We start from the raw sequence: 18,098 nt of genomic DNA on the forward strand, positions 1-18,098 counted from the left end.
CTGGGACTAACACAGGTCGTGTTTCTGAATGTCTTCTCCACAAGCAGCATTGAGAGACATTTTTGAGGGGAGGGAGGGCATTGCTAAAGCAGCTTTATATAGCTAATATATAATTTCAAATATCTTAGGATGTTTAGATTTCTTTTTAAGTTCTAGACATGTATTAAAACAGATACAACTCCAGAAAGTGGGTTTTGAAAAAGTTGATTTTTGAGCTATTTTGAAACAAAGGCAGATTCTTCCAGATAGGATGTATCTGATGCAGAAGGGCAGGAAGAAAAGGAACTTTGTTTTCTGTAGCCCTGTATGAAGGTCTAACTCCACCAGCATCAAACTTAGGGTTGCACAATGCATCAACATCATTGTAAAGTACAGCATCACATCAGTGTCTGTGTCTACTCTTAAGTGTCTGACATGTATCAGATATCTGCCAAATTTGGGATATTGACGATAGCTTATACGTGAGTTCAGTGCTATGGCTGGAAAGGTTTATGCTGAAAAGTTTCCAAGTTTACATCATCATCGCTACTTGACTTGGTATCATCTTCGTCCTCAGCATCGTCACTTGTGCTGAAAATACACAGAGTGGTATCAGTTTCACAAGCAATAATTCCCATAGCCATTTATTTAACTAATCTTGGAGTCTTAAGTTTTTTTGCAACTACTTGTTCTAAAGACAAGTTCATTAGTTCTGAAGCTCCTCTAATATCAAACTAATACTATTGTCCATAGTCCTTTGCACACTGTTTCCTTTGGACTTTGATAGCTAAGTTGTAATTCGGCCAACAGAAAAGCAAGCTATCCTTTTTCTTCTCCTTCAGAGTAGCAAATTATTTAAACATAAACTTACAGGTTTGATTTCTTGGAAAGCCCCTTGCTGTGTGAGCTTCCTTTGTGCTGCACAAGCCTAATTATCTCATTTTAACACTTCTATTCCTCCCCCTACCTCTGAGGTTTCTTTTCTATTAAAACTTTGTGCCTCAGCAAAACTTGAAACTGTCTTATATCCCGTCTAGATTAATTATACCTGCTATATGAGCCACCTCTAGGATTGCAATACATTTTACTTATAATCGTCTGGATCCTTGGCTGTTGCGATGGGCACAGCCTCTGACCTCAGCGGCATCATTGCCAGCCAGACTTTTTATGGTCTCTGTGGAGGCGGGAAGGGGCATGTCTAAAATTAATGTTCTGATCCTGTCTTCACTGCAACTGGAAAAGTAAACATTTCTTTTGGTATTTGCCTATTTCAAATCAGTTTTCTATTCCAGAAAAAGAAAATTAAACCTTATGCTAACATTTTATTCTAAAATGAAAAAGCTATTATGCTATAATGAATAGAATAATAAGCAAGATGTGAAATTCTAGTTATGTACAATACTTCTTACTCTGCTGTCATCACAGGAAGCTTTACTTCAGGAATTAATTCTGCTGCACTTTGCCAGTGTTGAGGTACTTCAACTAAATCTCTGTAAACTTTGATTTGCAGAGTAGTTCCTATAGGAATATTGTGCAGGAGCTGCCTGAGCTCTCGCAGAGTCCATCCTATAACGTTAGCGTGTCCAATTTTTACTAGAACATCACCTGCCAAGGAACAAAATTGACAGCAATCAGTTTGAGAGACTTCTTCAATTTTTTTTTATGTCTGTATGATAAAATATGTAGTCTTGACCACTATACTTCCACATTTAAAAGCGTGTGAAAGCATGTGTTTAGCAGCTCTTCAACTGGATGCAAGTTTGGTTTTGCTTTCTTGTTTAATCAAAGTTGTTTTAGCTCTGTTAAGAACTCGCCTTTTCACAACACTAAGGAAAGCTGCAGTTCACTTGTTTACTTTGGGATTTTTTTGAATGAGTGGGTTTTTTTAGGCAAGATAAAGGTACAAGGGTGAATAATCTGATACAGGACCACTATTTGGAATCAGACTCCAGCAAGGCTGAGTTGAGGTTCCATAGCTGCACTCTGAACAGCGCTACTGGCATCTTCGCACGGCTCCCCTGTACCCTCTCACAGCTGGAATACCAGGTCTGTACATCTGTGCTGCCTGCCCTTGTGTGTCCCTTGCTACTGACCCCGGGTGCTGTTTATCTGGGTGGATGCTGGAGAATCTGTGTAACAGCCATATCACCCTGTGTTTGTCTGGGCCCCTGAAAGGTCTGAGGGTTTGACTCTCCTCGGTGGCTGGTGCCTGTCCCTCTGCTGTGAGAACAACCAATGCATGGGCACATTGCAGGAAAACGTCGAGCAAGGCCGGGGGAGAAGCAGGGGACACTTCTGAGCTGGTGCAGGATCTAACTAAAGAGTTGCAGCAGAAAGCGGGGGTGGTGATTTGTTTGTTTGCTTGTTTTAAGGGACACAGCTGCAAATAGTGGTTTTATTACCTGCTGCCTGTGGAAGTCACCGAGCTGCAGTTTTGCAAAAAGCAGTACTGAATCCAAGAACAAGAGAGTAAACAAAAGTAAACAGAGTAACAAAAGAGCCTAAGCACCTATATATATATATATATATCATGGAGTATAACAGGATGGGCTTCAAGGGGCTGGGGATTGTTAGAATGACTGGGTAAACCTCTGATTTTGGAGACTGCAAAAGGCAAGCAGGTCAATCTGCAGCAGACCACAGCTCTGTCAGCAGCCTGGCAGAGACAGTTGCACAGAGGAGCAGTACCAGTAAACGTTATGTAGTAAACCACAACAGAACAGCACAGAGGATTTAAACAGGCGGTACAGCTGCCTGCTGCCATATTAGGCAGAGCAAGGAGCCTCTCTCCACCTGCTCTGTTTTCTTCTTCACCCTTTGGGGTTAACAATGCCTGTAGCAAAAATCTATAGGCTTTAAAACTGTTTATCATAACTACTGATTACCATTTTCCTATTCACTTTTTCCACTACTTACTCCTTCTACTCTATCATCATCAGACCCTCTCTCTACTCTAGCTTATCAGAAGATACTGGTTCTACTGAGGTGCCAACAAGAAGTTCGGAACAAGTACCAGGATAGCAGATAACAAAAAAGCAACAGGAAACATTTTACCAACAGTTTGATGTATGTTCTCAGCCTCAAACAGAAAGGTAAGTCTCTCAGATTACATGTTTCAAAATTCATAGACATAAATGTACTTATGCTTTAAAATATCTGCAAGACACTCTTGGCTTTTAATACATTCTTTCAGAATTCTGTTGGTTTTTTTCTGCTGATAACACTGTTACGGTGAGTCAACACTGTCTTTGAACTGCAGATGTAAAGAATTTTGCTCCTAGGCTCCAGCATCTACAGTCTGAAACACACAGCTTTTCAGTCCACCCATCTGTTTGGTGATTGGTATCATTCAGTGGCCACTCCTGCACTACAAAGGTATTTTAAGGAAATTCACATACTAAGCAGTCCTGTTTCTCCTTGCCGGCATGGGGAACAGGGCAAGTATATGTACCTATCAGTTTGGTGAGCCCGGCTGTAGGAATTTAAGGCATTAGTGCCTCCCACTACCTCTGTTAATTTCTTCTTTCTCATCAGTAATGTCAGCAGAATGGTACCAGCCCCTTAAAGCTACAAATTGTTCTTTTAGATGCCAGTTTGAAATTGTACAGATAATACTCAGCTTACTTAACTGAAAAATAAGCCCATAAAGATAAAACCTAATTCATTGCAAGAAAAACTCCTCAGCAGTGCATTTGTGCATCATATTTTACTCCAGCCCCATGCTCTGTACATCAGTATTAGCACCAATATAAGTGTGCTGCCTATGGTATCATTAAGAGATGCAGCTTCTACAAAATACTGTATTTTACGCAAAATTGTATGGCTTTCATCTTAAATGCAAAGTTTTTGTAAGTTCACTCTAAACATGAAATGAACAAATTCAGGTGTTTGCTTTTTTGTGTGTGTGGAATGTGCTGAGTTAGATCCAGGTGCTCCATGAAGCAAGCTCTGATTGTTTCTTTAGACTCCAAAAGCTAAGATCAGCTACAAAGGGACAATGTTTGTTACCAGTCCTCAATCACCTTTAAATTGTTCAATACTTGCTGCACTCATCATACACACCACATGTCAGAAGTAATTTGACTCCTTGTTCCTGTAGCCTTTATTGAAAAGGCTTTTGGAGGGCGCCTTTTTTAAGTTTTCGCAAACAAAACTACTTATTTTTTACCTTATGGATGTGAAAACAACAACAAAAAGCAACACCCCAACAACCACATCAGTATCATATATATGTTTTTGTATACCATAGGGGTTTTTTTTAGGGAAGAGATAAAAGCTATCAGCTCTAAGATGATAATACCAAAAAAGAGCACTCAGTTCAAATCCAAATCTATTTCTATATTATGCTCAGGTTTTATTCACTGCGTTTTATACTTGGATCAAAAGTGCAAAGCCTTTTCTAATAAGAGGTTAAGAACTCTACTCAGTGCTTTTTACTTCATCAAACAAGTAGATATTTTTTCCTAGTGCTTGGAATTCTAATTTTCTCTGAAAAGAGTGAGGACTGCCCAAAATATAAAGTCAATGTGGGGAAAATTGTTCTACTTAAAGATATGCATTTTCACTGTACAGCCAGTAAATTTCTATATGACTTCATTATGCTCAAGTCTTAGCTTCATAGATTTCTATGTTAGAGACAATTTAATACTTGGTAATAACATAGCACGTTGTCATCCCCAAACTGTAGGTCCTGAGCCTAATGCTATTGGTCTAGAGACCCACATGAAACAGTCAAATTTACAGAGCTTTCAATTACAAGCTTAATATCGGTATGCGATGTTCCACAAGAAAGCTTAATAACTAGTAATAGTCTGTTTGTACTGATATGCAACATTTCAGGTTTAAAGCATTTGGCAAATGAACACCTGAATGGATTATTATAGCACAGAGATTAGTCCATTGCCACTTTGTAGCTATTCTGTATAATAAAGGGAAATAAAGAGCAAATAATAAGGCAAACTAATTTCAAGCTTTGGGAAGTTTTCTGTTACATGTAGAGTGAAACTACTTGAACAATAATGCAGCAATCAAAGAATTAAATTAGTCAAGTTTAGTTGCTATATAAAGGTAATAATCAAACTATTTTTGGACAAACTTGCTGATGAATAGGAAATCTGTTTTTGCTGGAGGACAATATATAGACTTAAATCTTGATCTGATTATGAAACAGTCACCCATATCAGCTATTTTAAGATCACAGGTATTTCATCACAGTGGAATGCTGGCACTGAGCTTTATGCAGTTTGTGCTAGTTTCTTTTCTCTATAATTTTAAATCGAGTTTCTTTTGATCTGCATAAGCGTAAATAAATCAGAGACAGGCTCAAAGCATAAATGCAGAACAAGAATATTTTCAATGCCATGAATTTGAATATCACTGTTGGTACTTTTTACCTGGTTTTAGCTTTCCGTCGTTAGCTGCAGAGCTTTTCTCAACAAGGCTTGTTATCTGGAGATATGACCCATTCTGTATGACTATGAGTCCTAATCCTCGTTCACCCATCCTAATATTTGCCTTCACCGCTGTAATCAATGTCTGCTGAGAGATGTTTCCCAATTCTGGCAAATGCCCTTTGAAAAGTGAGAGGAAAATTTTACTAGTTGAAAGTGTGATATCATTCTTCAAGAAAACGTTTAAGGAGACATTTGAGCAGGTGTTGTACCCATTCTTAATTGTCCAAACAGTTAAGTCCCTTGTCCCTAATTGCTTCTCTAGGCAGGCACTGCCTGCTGAGTTATTGCCAAGATGTCATAATAGCAATACTTACAAAAAGTTAGTGTACTCCATAAATTAGCTTTCTGCAAATAAATATACTGAAAGTAGTTTTTACTTAGAAACTTATTTCTTAAGAAGTCACATATTTTACGAAGAGAAAAAGCAATATTGCTGTTACTTGAGTATTTACTACAAATGGCAATATATTCAGGGAAGGTAGAGAACAGAGTACAAAATAACAGAACAGAGGAGTTGTCAGCTGCTGAGGACTTTGAGAAAAGATTGCATGCCTATTAAAAATCAATAGTTACAAAGGAGATTAATTTCTAAATTTCCAGTAGACTGGTTCCACACCCTACTGCTGAGATGAGGGGACTGTACTTGCCATATTTAGCACCTACAGACATAAAATACTCTTGAGCATCCATTATCCATGAAAATGCACAATACAAATAATACAATATAAATGACATTATCCTAGGGTCTCCACCAAGAAATATATTAGGATAATAAACCAAATCCTCCATCTCTCAAGCCTGCTTTCTTCATCAAGAGCCAGGAAAAGTTAAGACTGTCACATGAGTGCTTGAGACTCCTAAACCAAACTGTATTCTGTTAAAAATTACTTTTAAAATGCTCTGTTTTAAGATGTAATCTCTAAATGCAACTTCTGACAGTAGGGTAGCAATAACTTTAACTGCTTGAGAAGTCCATCTCCAACCGTCTAAAATCACTTAATGAAAATTTCCACCACTTTACGCTTCTTCTGTAAAATATGGAAATTCGTTCATCTTTCAAATGGCTTCAGTAAAGCTTTGGATCAGGCTCTAAATGACAGCACAGAATATAAAAGAATTAGGATTAAAAATGTAGCAATGTGAACATCTAATTTGTCAGTTTGGCTGCTGAACTGAAAAACGGAGAAGAAAGCAGGAACTGTTTGAATTTTGTTTCCTTCCCAATGAAAAATGCAGATTTCGTTGTTGTTGTTGTTGAGTAGAATACTACATTTCATTTGGATGAAATACTGAAATTTCATGGTCATGGAAGAAAAGCAAAGGAAGACACACTCTGGAACACACTTTCCTGTGTTGATAATTCTTAGAGGTCGGATGTCTCAGGAATTTATGCAAAGTGGAACAGGAACAGTAGACGGAATTCAAACATTTCCTATGGTGTTCTTGGTCACTTTTCAAGTTTCAGTCTTCTTCAGCCAGAGGGGAGAACTGAATCCTAGTTTCCTACTTCCAGAATGAGTACTTGAAAAGTTTGAGATACTGAAATGCAAGACTGGAAGAGTACTGCTGGGGCAGCACTGAGGAGATGGAAATGAACAGAGGAAGAAATAACCGAGAGAGACGGAAACTCACTCTTAGTTTCCTGCCCAGCCACTGGTGAAGACTTTGTACGTTCCATTGAGTCCAGAGGAAGAGCTTCTTCTCTGGAGCAAAAACCCCCGGGCAGGCGTGTCCTGGGTGAGCCTCTTGGAAATGTGCTACTGCTCCATGACGACCTGTGGAGGAAGAGTCCACCAGCAGGTGAGGAGGTGCCCTCGGCCCCCAGCAACTGCTCAGAACACCGAGGCAGGTTCCGAGTCTCCAGCCAAGGGACCAGCCTGTCCCCTCCTGGCCTGGAGACCACAGACCTGCTGTCTGGCCAGGGTGCTGCACCAGTAACAGCAGCACAGGGAAATGTGGCGGTGGGCAGGGGCTGTGCCTGTGCGCAGTGCAGTTTGAATTACTCCAAAGGAGTAATTGGGTTTCAGCTGCCCATCCATCAGTGCCGCAGCTCTGTCCGAGGCGCCAAAGCCTTCCAGGGAACTATGTCCACCCCCCCGCATCCTGAGCCGTGTACTCCTCTCGTAATAAACCCCAGAAAGATTAAATAACTGACCACGCAGCCTGCCAGGTATGAAGACTGGATTCTGTCACTATTTCTGACTTTGTATTTGCCTTCCTACCAAAAGCCAATGAAAACCAGATCTTCCCTTTGGGTACCTTCTCTGCCTCTCCTTCCTTCATTCTTTTTGCCGTGAAGCTGAATTATTTGGAGACAAACTCATTTTGAGGCAGACTTTTACATCATGCTTGTGTTAAAAGCCACTTAAATACCACTTAAAGCCAGTTTATAGGATAGTTGCAGATGATTCTTGGAAATAACTTCTTTTCAAGGCTGCCAGATTCCCAATGTTAGTGCAATATAATTTTTTAAATCTTTTAAATAAAAAATCAATTGTCCCATTTCTTCCACACACCAATTGTTCCCTGTTTAAAGGGAATTATTTCAGCTGCATTTCGTCCAAAGTCTTACTCTTTTCTCCACCCTTGAGAAAATCTGTCAAGAACAGGCGATTTCAATAGAACTGAAGTACAGCTCTCGTCCTCCAAATAATAACCTTGCTGATTGCTGCTGAACACTTTAAGATTATTTTACTTATATATCCATTGTGTTTATATAGTCACCCATCTACATAAAAGACTTACATAAACAGCACAGTCGCCTGCTTGGCTTTCCAAGGTGTTCTGTACAGATCAGCTCTGGAAAACACAGGTGGGTGTTTGCTGTTGGAAGGAAAAACTGCATGAGCACTTAGATATTTTCCAAGTACCTATCGCCGTGGGGGCTGCTAGACTAATTTCCTTCAGCATTCCCATGGTGGAGTGGCAGTATTGAAGGCACAGAGTTATTGTGGCCAAAACTGGGCTGATTTCCCACAATTGGTGCATTGTTCACTCATTGGCTACAAAGATTCTCCTGCACTCCAGTGTAGCTGAATCCATGGAAGAGCATGTCATCAAAAATCATTGTGTTTGGGTGAGTTTTCTAGTCAGTATTAATTAGGTTTTCTCCCAAACACACAGCACAGATAGCAACACAATGCAGTGCTTCTACAGCGCCCTGCAGTGCGTAACCCCCATGAATCGGCCCCTCCGCTGATGCCTGAGGGCAGGGAAGGTGCAGACCCCGGGGGTCCCCCAAGGCGAACAGGAGAGGGGACGAGGAGCAGCCGAATCCCCGGGTACCGGCCGCCCCGCACCGGGAGCCCGCCCTGAGGCGACACCAGCCGCCACAGCGCCCCCTGCAGGCGCCGTGGAGACACGCCACGCCCCCTCCCCAGGCCCCGCCCACCGACAGCGCCCCGCCCCTCTGCACAACCCGCGCCCAGCCCCTGCCCGCCCCTTTAGGGCCAGCCCCGCCTTACGCCCCGCCCACCACGGGCAAGCTCCCCAGAGAAAGGCGCCGCGGCCTCAGGGGTTTCCCCGCCCCACTGCAGCGGTGTCCCCGCCCCACACTGGAAGCCCCGTCCCTCCCGGGGGAGAACGCCGGGGATAGTGGGTTTCTCTTCCGGAGTCACCAGCGCCCCCCCGCCCGCCGGGTTCGCTTCCGGCTGCGTCCGGGGGGGCCCGTTGCTGGCGCCGCTGCCGAGGGGAGCGCGGGGTCCATGGAGCCGCGGCTGTGAGGCGCCCCCGGCCCGGGCCCGCTGTGGGAGCCGGGCCGAAGCCGGACCCGGGAGCCGCCGGAGCCGAAGGAGATGGACAAACTGACCATCATCTCAGGATGCCTCTTCCTGGCCGCCGACATCTTCGCCATCGCCAGCCTGGCGAACCCGGACTGGATCAACACCGGCGAGTCCGCGGGTGAGCGGGGCCGATGGCGAGGACCCTCCGGGGAGGGCGGGCAGGTGGGGGCCGGGGTGCGCGGCCCGAGGCGGCCGTGGGGCCGGGGAGGCTCCTCCTGAAGGGCCGCTGGTCAAGCACCCGCGGGGCCCGGGGCTGTCGGGCTGGGACCGGTGCGGGGATGAACGTCTGGGGGCTGCCGGCCGGGAGAGGCGGCTGAGCCGGGGGCTGCAGGGAGCGCGGGGACCGGCCCTCCGGTGCGGAGCGCGAGGGCCCTCCCCGGGCAGAGCCGCGGGTGCCCCGCGGTGCGTCCCCGCTGCTGCCCCGGGCGCGGGCGGGGCGCGCCGTGCGGAGCCCCACGAGCCCAGGGCCTGCGGGAGCCCCTGACCCGCTCCCGGCGGCCGCAGCACCAGGGCAGCATCCCGCTGTGTCTGGGCGGCTCGTCACCTTGGACAGGGAATTCAGATCAGCCTCCCCGCCTGGTTCGCGGCAGGTCTTGAGTCTTTCATAGAATCATAGGGTGTCCTGAGTCGGAAGGGTTTCGTACCACTACACTGATATTTCCTTTGTTGCAGGGAATATCTTGCTCTTTTCTTTTCTTTTTTTTCCTGAATATTTCCTGCACAATGAATTTTAGCAGTTTTGGGCCTAGACCCCCTGTGGGTTTTGTTTTAGAATGTGACATTATCTTCTTTAAAAGAACAAGGATTGGTGCATCTGTCTTTTTAGTAATGATGTGGTTGTTTGTATGAAAGACTGATTTCAGCCTGTTGATAAGGACTCGCAGGTTTTGATGAGTGGAGCAGGGAGAAATAACAGGATGAGGGCTGCTCTTTGATCTCATGTCCCAGAGAGACGCAAATCTCTGTGTCAGGAAAAGAAGCCATCCTTACTGCAAACAGATGAAACTAACCTAACCACCTTTTCCTAATCTTATTTCCAAGCAAACTACAGGTATAGAGTAGAGAGAAGGGGTGTTGGAATAAAGACTTCTGTCATACATTCCTGCAGAGGGTTTAAAAAATCTTATTCATCTGTCTTGCATCTTCTGCACCTAATATTCAGTGCAAGTAAGAGGACTGAGCTGGCTCAAATGCAGTCATGTTTCCATTATTTGATGAAGCAGAGTATTAAAAATGTTGGCTATTAGGGACTGAGGAGTGGGCATTCCCTCTGACCAAACTATCTTTATGATTTGTTTGAATTGCTTCCAGGTACCTAGTCTAGAACCTGGCCTTTCCTACGTGGTCCCGAGGAGAGGAATGAGTCACTTTCCTTCCAAATGTGCAGCATTCAGGAACTCCCTAGATGACTTCATCGTTCCTCCTGTAGCTAATTGTGATGATCTTCCTGCCTATGGCTACAGAAAATAGTTGGTTCTTTCCTCTTACAGTTCCACCTAGCAGCAGTGCTACAGTAATGAAGCCTTCTTCAGGGACTTACAGTCAAATAAAATATCTCCATTTTAAACATTTAAGTATGTATTTCCTGAGTCCTGCCTCTTGTTGATAGATCCTATGCAATGTGTGAGATTCTGTCTGCCTATACAGAAATGAGATTTACCGAAAAAAACTATTCTGAATAAATTGCAGATGGAAAGAAAGGTCTTTTGGGAACTAAGCACAGTTCATTACGTTCTTTGGTAAAGAAAAATGTTTACTATCTCATTATAATACAAATTGTATCCTGAAATACTATACCTAGAAATCATTAATTCTTAGTTACTTGATGGTTACTTAAGAGTCATCTGCCTCTTCTCTACTGTACTTCTTTTTAGAGGTGCAGATAACAGTTTTAATTAGGCTGGCAAACACGAAATCTGTATTGATTTTTCTGAAGGACTTCACTAGTCAAATAATGTTTTGACAGACCTAAGCCTTTTTTTGCTATATCTTGAAGCCAAACCAATTGTTGACTTGATAAAATCATAGAGGAGAGCTAGCTGTCATCCTTTCTTAATGACTCTTTTGTAGATTTTTATTGATATGGGATTCAAGGTACTCTATTATAAGACTTCTGGTTAAAAACAATCTAAATGTATATTTCTAGTAGTTAGACCTTCTAAAATGAGCCTTTTGCCCAAGGATGCCCATTGAATCAAGGACTTCCTGTAGCCAACACTGTAGCACTGAATTATGAGATAAATGCTTTTACGAGGGCCGTTTGTTCCCCAAGGCTGCTGTGGAGAAGTTTGGTACAGGAGGACCCTGGTGGCAAAGCCTGTCCCAGCTGCCAGCAGCACTCCAGCACTCTCAGCAGACTACTGTACTTGGACCACAACCAAGCTGTTGAGTTTCCATATGTGCCACTAAGAAGCAGGTTTTGAGAAGCATCCTGCTCTCAGCTGGCTGCAGGAAGTATTTCTTTGCTTTACCTCTGTGCTCTTAGGTTCATCTCCTGTGGGGTTATTCTAGGTTCTGCTTCTACAAGCCACAAGCACCAAGAAGAAATGGGAGTAATGCTGTTTCTCTGCTTGGCTGAGGTCCTCGGTGTTCCGAAAAGCAGTGGGGAATGGCCTGGTCTTCTCAATACTGCAGCTGTTTGAGAATTGCAGAGAGCAGAGGTCTTGGCAAACCTGGGAAGGGAGAACTGCATTGGCTCATTCAGAGCTGTTTGCAGCCATTGAGGTTGGGAACCTGGGTTTATGTTTCAGGAAGAAAAAGTCTGTTCTGATTTGAATGCTACACAATGCGTACATCTTACTCTAGAGATAATGATGATTTTCTGCTCAATTGGATAGCAAAATAAATCACTCGCTTTAATGCTTTTCTGAAAAATATAGATTGTTTTAAAAATTTTTTTAAAGGAGCTTGTATTCTGAGGAAATCGATTTAGAGGAAGGGCTGATTAGTCTTCTAAATCTTGCTCTTAAAGATAAGTTTTACAGTCATTTGAAAAATGCTGGCTATAAAAATTCCTCTTCAGCATTGCAATTATGAGGTCATTGGAGGTTTCAGATGCTTATCTGCCTTCAAGCCAGAGGAACTACACCTTTGTGGATGGGGGTCCAAGTCTCCATGGGGCACTTTTTCTTTGCACAGTTTTGTAAGAACTATTAACTTGGTTTCAGGTGTTTCATAAATCTTGAAGATAATCAAGGAAAGATGAAACTTCAATGGTCTTTTTCAGAGAGTTCTCACTGAGGTTTAGTTATTTGTGGTGTGCAAGTACACAGCACTGATAACTCCAACCTGGAAACCAGTGGCTTCTCAGTTTTCTTGCACTGACATCCTTTTCTTATCAAACCAGTATTTTATGTGAGAAATAAGGACAGAGTTGGCTTTAATTTAAGCCAGTGCCTAAGCTCCCACTGATTTCAGTAGTAATGAACTTTGCTCCTGTATCTCTACACTTCTTTTGTGATGAAGCTTAAAAGCTGGTAGTTTTGTCTCCATATGTTCCTTCTGTTTTGTGGGAGGGTCTTTAATGATTTTGATATTTGTCTTCAGAAGGGGAGGAGGGGGCTGTAAGTTGCTCTGTCTTCAGCTCTCAACCCTTTTGTAGGGAAAAGGGTATGAATAGTATGTACAGTTGAAATTAGACACATTAAAAGCTGCACATGTGGAGGGGTTGACAATTTAAAATGCTTTTAGGATAGGTCAAATAATTCAAGAGGAGAATTTAATCAGATAAGATCCCCCTTCAGTAAGCTAAGCTAGCAGTTTGTTTATGTGACTTAGTCATCCGTTCCTACGTAGCGTGATTGTTCATTTGATTCCAATTTACAGAACAACATGTACCTTTTTTATAGCAGTCACTAAGTTAATATGGATGTCAGAATTTAAGGCTGCTGAACTCTGATGGGTAGTCTCTAAAGCAAGGATTTATCACATCCTCTCATGCGGATGCATACGTCACAGCATGGCACACAGCATCATGTTATGGCCGGGCCATTCAGCATATGCATAATAGTGCTGGCTTGGGTGATCCTGGTGTTCAGCAGAGCTTCCAGTTTCATCTTGCATCTGTGACATAAGCATCAAGGTCACTTGTGTTAGGAATTACACTTTCCATTTAAACTGCCTTCTGTACCATGCTGTGCAGTAACACAGTAGATAATGCATCTACAACAGGCCACTTATTTTAAATTGTCTGTTTTGTTTACAAATGATGCCTTTCCATGTACCTTCCAAAGTATTCTGTGTAGTTCTTGGTTTTGTGTACACAGCTGCTTTTTTTCTTGTGAAGTATTATGCTAGAGTGAGTGGTATGTGTGGTCTTACAGAAGAGCAAGCTATAGCCAGCAGGCCGTTCCTCCTGAGGCAGTTATCTCCCTGCTCCTGTGAAATAAGTTGTCTGGTACCAAGTGGCGAATTGCTGCTGTTCAGTGTTATTCCTCTGCATGTGATAGCTCCTCCTGAGGAATTTTCCTCCGCAGTTCCAACAGGAGCTGTAGCTTTGCTGTAGTCAACCTAATGAATTATCCTAGGTGATGGAACCAAGCAGTGATTCCCAGCTCCTGCTGAGCTTGAGACCATATTGCCACCAAGGTATTTTTCTCTTCTTGAAGCACTGACTGTACATGGAATAAACCCAAGACCACATTAAGGTACTCAAATGAACCCATATTTCTAAACAGAATAGATAGGGTAGGCAAGAACAGAATAAATAAAGCACCAACAACTTAAAAGAGGGTGTAAACTTGAGTTCCAGCTAGCACTGTTGTTCTAAATGCAGTTTGCTATTCAAAAAGTAGGGATATGTAAAAATCACGATGGCTTATTAACACTTACTTCTGCCCTTTAGGGCCTGTGCTGAGAAACTGTTGATGTACAGTGCTCCTCTGCGGAGAAATCATGGTGTAGAGCAATCACTGTGCTGTCCACCGAAGCAGATACTATTTTGTTTTGTTTCTTTCATATGTGGATAGTTGGCTTGTCAAAAACTGTCTGTAAAAGGGTTCTGGTGATTATGTGTTAAGGACCTTGCAATATACTCAACACACAGCATGCTTCTCCCGGTTCTTCTCAGTAGAGAATGATGGGACATGATAGAAAGCAGATCTACAAAATTACTTTTTTCCTAATGTTTTTTGTACTGTATCATGTAGTGACAGGAGAAGTTATTTGCCCTTTCATGAACCTATTTGGATTGCATGCTGAGAATACAAAAAAATAACTATGGAGTAATGATACAGAGAATGAAGAATTATGTACCACCATGCCCTAGAAAGAAGTAACTGCTGAAAAGCCATCTCCAAAGCCATCTGAACATCAGAGTGTTAAAATCAGGTCCTGGAACATAATTTCTAGGTAACTCTTTCCTTTTGGTAGATGTGAGCAAGGAGGGAAAGGTGGTGCTCTGTACATTGCTGATCTGGACAGTGAGGGGATTAGGACCTGTACTAAGAGGCAGGCGGTGCTAACAGTACGTGCATTTTAGAGGGGTTGCCAGTGTCTTAAAAACAACAATGCAAAATCCAAATAAGAACTAGTAAGGAGTGGCAAAGAATCTAAACCCGATGTAATCTGAATACTCTAAGGATTAGAGTGTTATTAGAGTCTGTTAATAGGTGTGCCTGGACTGGGAGCGTCAGTGCCATCTTTAAAATTAACACTTCCATTCCACCTCGTGACTGGAGATGTCTATCAAGTGGATGTAAAAATCTTACAAAGCAGAATGTTGGACTTGGGCTCTGGTTCTGTAATAGTCCAGGCCTTAAGGGACAAGAAAAATTAATAATAAGGCATTGTTGTAATGAATTAATTTTGTGCTTGCTCAACTGCTCTGCATTTAAACATATGGAACTATTTTATATGTAGGAAGAATTTCATGAAAGAGAGCTGTGTCAGCCTGGTTATTCGAGCCTGCCAGAGCAGAGATGGGAGAGCCGGTTGTTTTTGTCCATAGAGGAACTGATGTTTTACATCTGCTTTTTAACAAATACAAATTCATACTGCTTCTTTTAGATGAACGTTTTGTTTTCTCTTTAGTGTGTGAAGGTACTAAACTATTAGTTTGCCTTCCACCAAATGCTGTTGAATTCCTCATTCTCTAATTAATGTGGTAAAAAATACCTGATTACAGAGTACAGATCTGGGAGACAGTAACTTGTAGTTACCTTTCAAATCTAGCATGACTTACCCTGGATCTCAGAAAGTTATTGTTAGAATGGTGCGACATCAGTTTCTTTCCTCTGTAAAATAGAGGTGGTGTCTTTATCACATAAACTTCTGTTAGCATTAGCAGTAAAGCTTTAATTTGATTTAAAAAAACACTTTTGTTTCCTATCACAGTTTTGCTTTCTTAGAGGAAGAAAAGTCTAAGAATAACAGATATTTCATTTGTCTTTTCTGATACTGCATGTTTTTACTAAAATACTTGAGTTGCATGTATTTGGAATAACTTCTTTTCTTCAAAGTATTTACTTCACAGTAGTATGTACAATTACTATAGAACTAAGTCCTATTCGGTATCTGCAGGTAGATTGTTTTCTGTCTATCCTATGCTTTACTCAAGAAGTATGGAGCTGTAAATGTGCTTTATAGATAGTACAAACTGTGGGAAGGATACCTCCTTGAGACGGCAGCTTTGTGGCTTCAGAACTATCTGCATTTCGCTAATCGTGATGGGTTTTTTTGAGTCAACTTAGAGCTGATTTTAGGTCTGTGTATTACATTTGCTGCCACAATATGACACTGAAATTAACACAAGAGTGACTTAAATATATGAATCTTTAAGGACTCCATAGTCTGTACCACAAAACAAAGATTTAAAGTTGTCTGATTTTTTTTTTTTAAAGGAATCCTGTTAATGACCGAAGGTTATTAAAAACACTTGTAAGTGCTGGCTGGAAACAGAACGATACATGTGAGCAGCATTATGTAAACTCCATTTGTACTTTTGCCAAAGCAAAGAAGATCAGTAGGTCGAACTTTTAAGCCTGACCTACTTTTTTTATAGGTACGTCACAACAGCTCAACTTTTTCCCACTAATTTTCTTGCTGGTCATGAGCCAAAGCAGAGAGAACTAACTTTTCTTGGCAGCTGCAGTATGTAGGATTTTCATCTTAGGCAGGAGTTCTCTACCTAGTTCTTGAATCCTTTTTGACCAATGGGCGATACCTGTGTATTTCAGAAGGACATAACTAGAGTGATGCATGGATGAGGAGGAATATTGACCTTTGAAGAGGTTAAATGCTGCTGTCTATTTTAAAATCAAATGCAAAATGGTGTTTGTAGTATGGTGGAACAAGTACTATAGGGAGGCTGTTTTAACTTCTTGTACAAAGTTATTTGGGAAAATGATAAATTATTATAAATTCATAGTTTATACTATTTTAAATTTTAAAATCAGTTTATTATAATTATAAGCTGTTATTGTAATTCACAGTGCCTATTAATGGACAGAGTCTTTTTTTTAATGAGGGCTATATGCAGGAAAAAAGTTCTCTGGTAGTTTCGCAGCAGTCCCCTTATGTGTTCTGCAGCTGCTTTGCTCAATCTCACTTTTCTTCCCCAAGCCTCTGACTGATGGAGATATACACACATCTGAAAAACTGGAGATGTGGCCAAGAAGAGGATCTGTGCAGGGTACGTGTCTGTTTTAAGGAGAGGGGAGACGAGCTAGGGCATTTGCCTGGCAAAGCACTTACATTGGCCTAATTCCACAGCAATCTATATGGAATTAAGAGTCACATATCCTCTCTCAGGGTGAAACTCTTGGTTTCTTCCTATTATATTTGATTTCCTACTCGATGTATTATCTTGTGTATATTTCTATATTTTGTAAATAGAGTTGATTACAAGAGTTTGGTCTTTCTTGGGTACCTTAGGAAACATCCTGTGATAGTGATGGTTTCTCTGTGGGATAAGCTGATCAAGTATGGAACACCAGCAGCTAAGAGTTAGAGGTTCAGAATTCCACAGACTATGTAGAGTCTTGTCCTTCTCTTAGAGTGAAACATCTACTCAGTCTATTATGTCTGGGTCCTTGGAATGAACTAAAATGCTCCCTTGTAAAGGCATCAAAAGCCTCCCAGGGATCTACGGCAGTATCAGGAGCCAGCATTTCCTATCCACACAACCAAGTGCAATAAGCAACAGTTGGCTGCCACCCAAGCGCCTCATGGTAGCTGCAGTTCTGTGCCATAAATTACAAAGCACTTTGGGATTATTAAGGATGACAGTCTCTCAAGGTGTAATGATAATAACCCACATAGATGTTTAAATATTTGTCCAGTTGAGGACAGTTCGCATTAGGTCTTGAATGTGACCATGAGCAATTCTTCATGCAGTTGTTTGGACACTGCATTAGTTGGGCTGAGCTGTCTCTGAGCTTGGTACACCCAAGAATTTAATAATCAAATGACAATATTCTCGGCAGTAAAGTCAAGTAGTTTATTTTTGTAGTGCCCATCATTGAGCCAGCTTCCCAGTTTATAGTGTTGCAGCTCTTCCTCCTGGGTTCCCTGTTCTCTTGCTCTTCAGTCATTGCCCAGGTTGTTCTTGCCTTGCTTCTAGATCCTTTCTACACTTCTCAAATCGATGGCATTTATACTAATGTTATTAGCGTGTCTAAGTGAAATTGCTTGCTTTCTGCAATCAAATTTTGTATACATCTGAAATGAGATGGATCCTGACTTCTATGATAGGCAAAGCAAATATACAAGTACGGACGAATGGTTTTATTTGGAACTTCATCGGTATGAGCTTAATATGTCAAACTTAGACAACCTCTAATTGTAATGTCTTCATACCAAAGTGAAGAAAACTGGTAAGAGGTTGTTGTGGACCTTAAGTTTCCTGAAGGTTGACTTCTGTAAAGAAGATGACTTGAAAATTTGC

General features: G+C 41.9%; 2 protein-coding genes across 7 annotated transcripts in view; one reads left to right on the top strand and one right to left on the bottom strand.

The window, feature by feature from the left end:
- Nucleotides 1-466: 466 nt before the first annotated feature.
- PDZD9 (PDZ domain containing 9) lies at nucleotides 467-8,802 on the bottom strand. Its single transcript, XM_021291894.2, has 5 exons — nucleotides 8,178-8,802; nucleotides 7,065-7,207; nucleotides 5,373-5,549; nucleotides 1,389-1,584; nucleotides 467-570 (listed from the first exon to the last, which is right to left on the bottom strand). Coding segments are annotated over exons 1-5 (615 nt in total). The 5' UTR covers nucleotides 8,180-8,802; the 3' UTR covers nucleotides 467-473.
- A 216-nt stretch (nucleotides 8,803-9,018) lies between these two features.
- The window catches only part of MOSMO (modulator of smoothened), a 31,389-nt gene continuing 22,309 nt past the window's right edge, over nucleotides 9,019-18,098 (top strand). For 3 of the 6 annotated variants that reach the window (XR_010466353.1, XR_010466354.1, XR_010466355.1), the window contains exon 1: nucleotides 9,019-9,332. Coding sequence is in view for 1 of the 6 variants with exons in the window: in XM_065031083.1 (XP_064887155.1) it covers nucleotides 9,227-9,332 (106 nt within the window). In the remaining 5 variants the exon portion in view is untranslated. Of the gene's footprint in view, nucleotides 9,333-10,525; nucleotides 16,845-18,098 lie in introns of those variants that run through there. The other 3 variants (XR_010466356.1, XR_010466357.1, XM_065031083.1) reach the window with 3 other exon arrangements.

Source organism: Columba livia, chromosome 15 (genome assembly GCF_036013475.1).
Source record: "Columba livia isolate bColLiv1 breed racing homer chromosome 15, bColLiv1.pat.W.v2, whole genome shotgun sequence".
Taxonomy (NCBI): domain Eukaryota; kingdom Metazoa; phylum Chordata; class Aves; order Columbiformes; family Columbidae; genus Columba; species Columba livia.

Excerpts from the sequence above, each read along its gene's own strand:
- PDZD9 (XM_021291894.2), bottom strand. Across the intron at positions 5,550-7,064 it reads GGCTGGGCAGGAAACTAAGA|GGCATTTGCCAGAATTGGGA; the intron begins GTGAGTTTCCGT and ends CACTTTTCAAAG. Across the intron at positions 571-1,388 it reads CTTCCTGTGATGACAGCAGA|CACAAGTGACGATGCTGAGG; the intron begins GTAAGAAGTATT and ends GTGTATTTTCAG.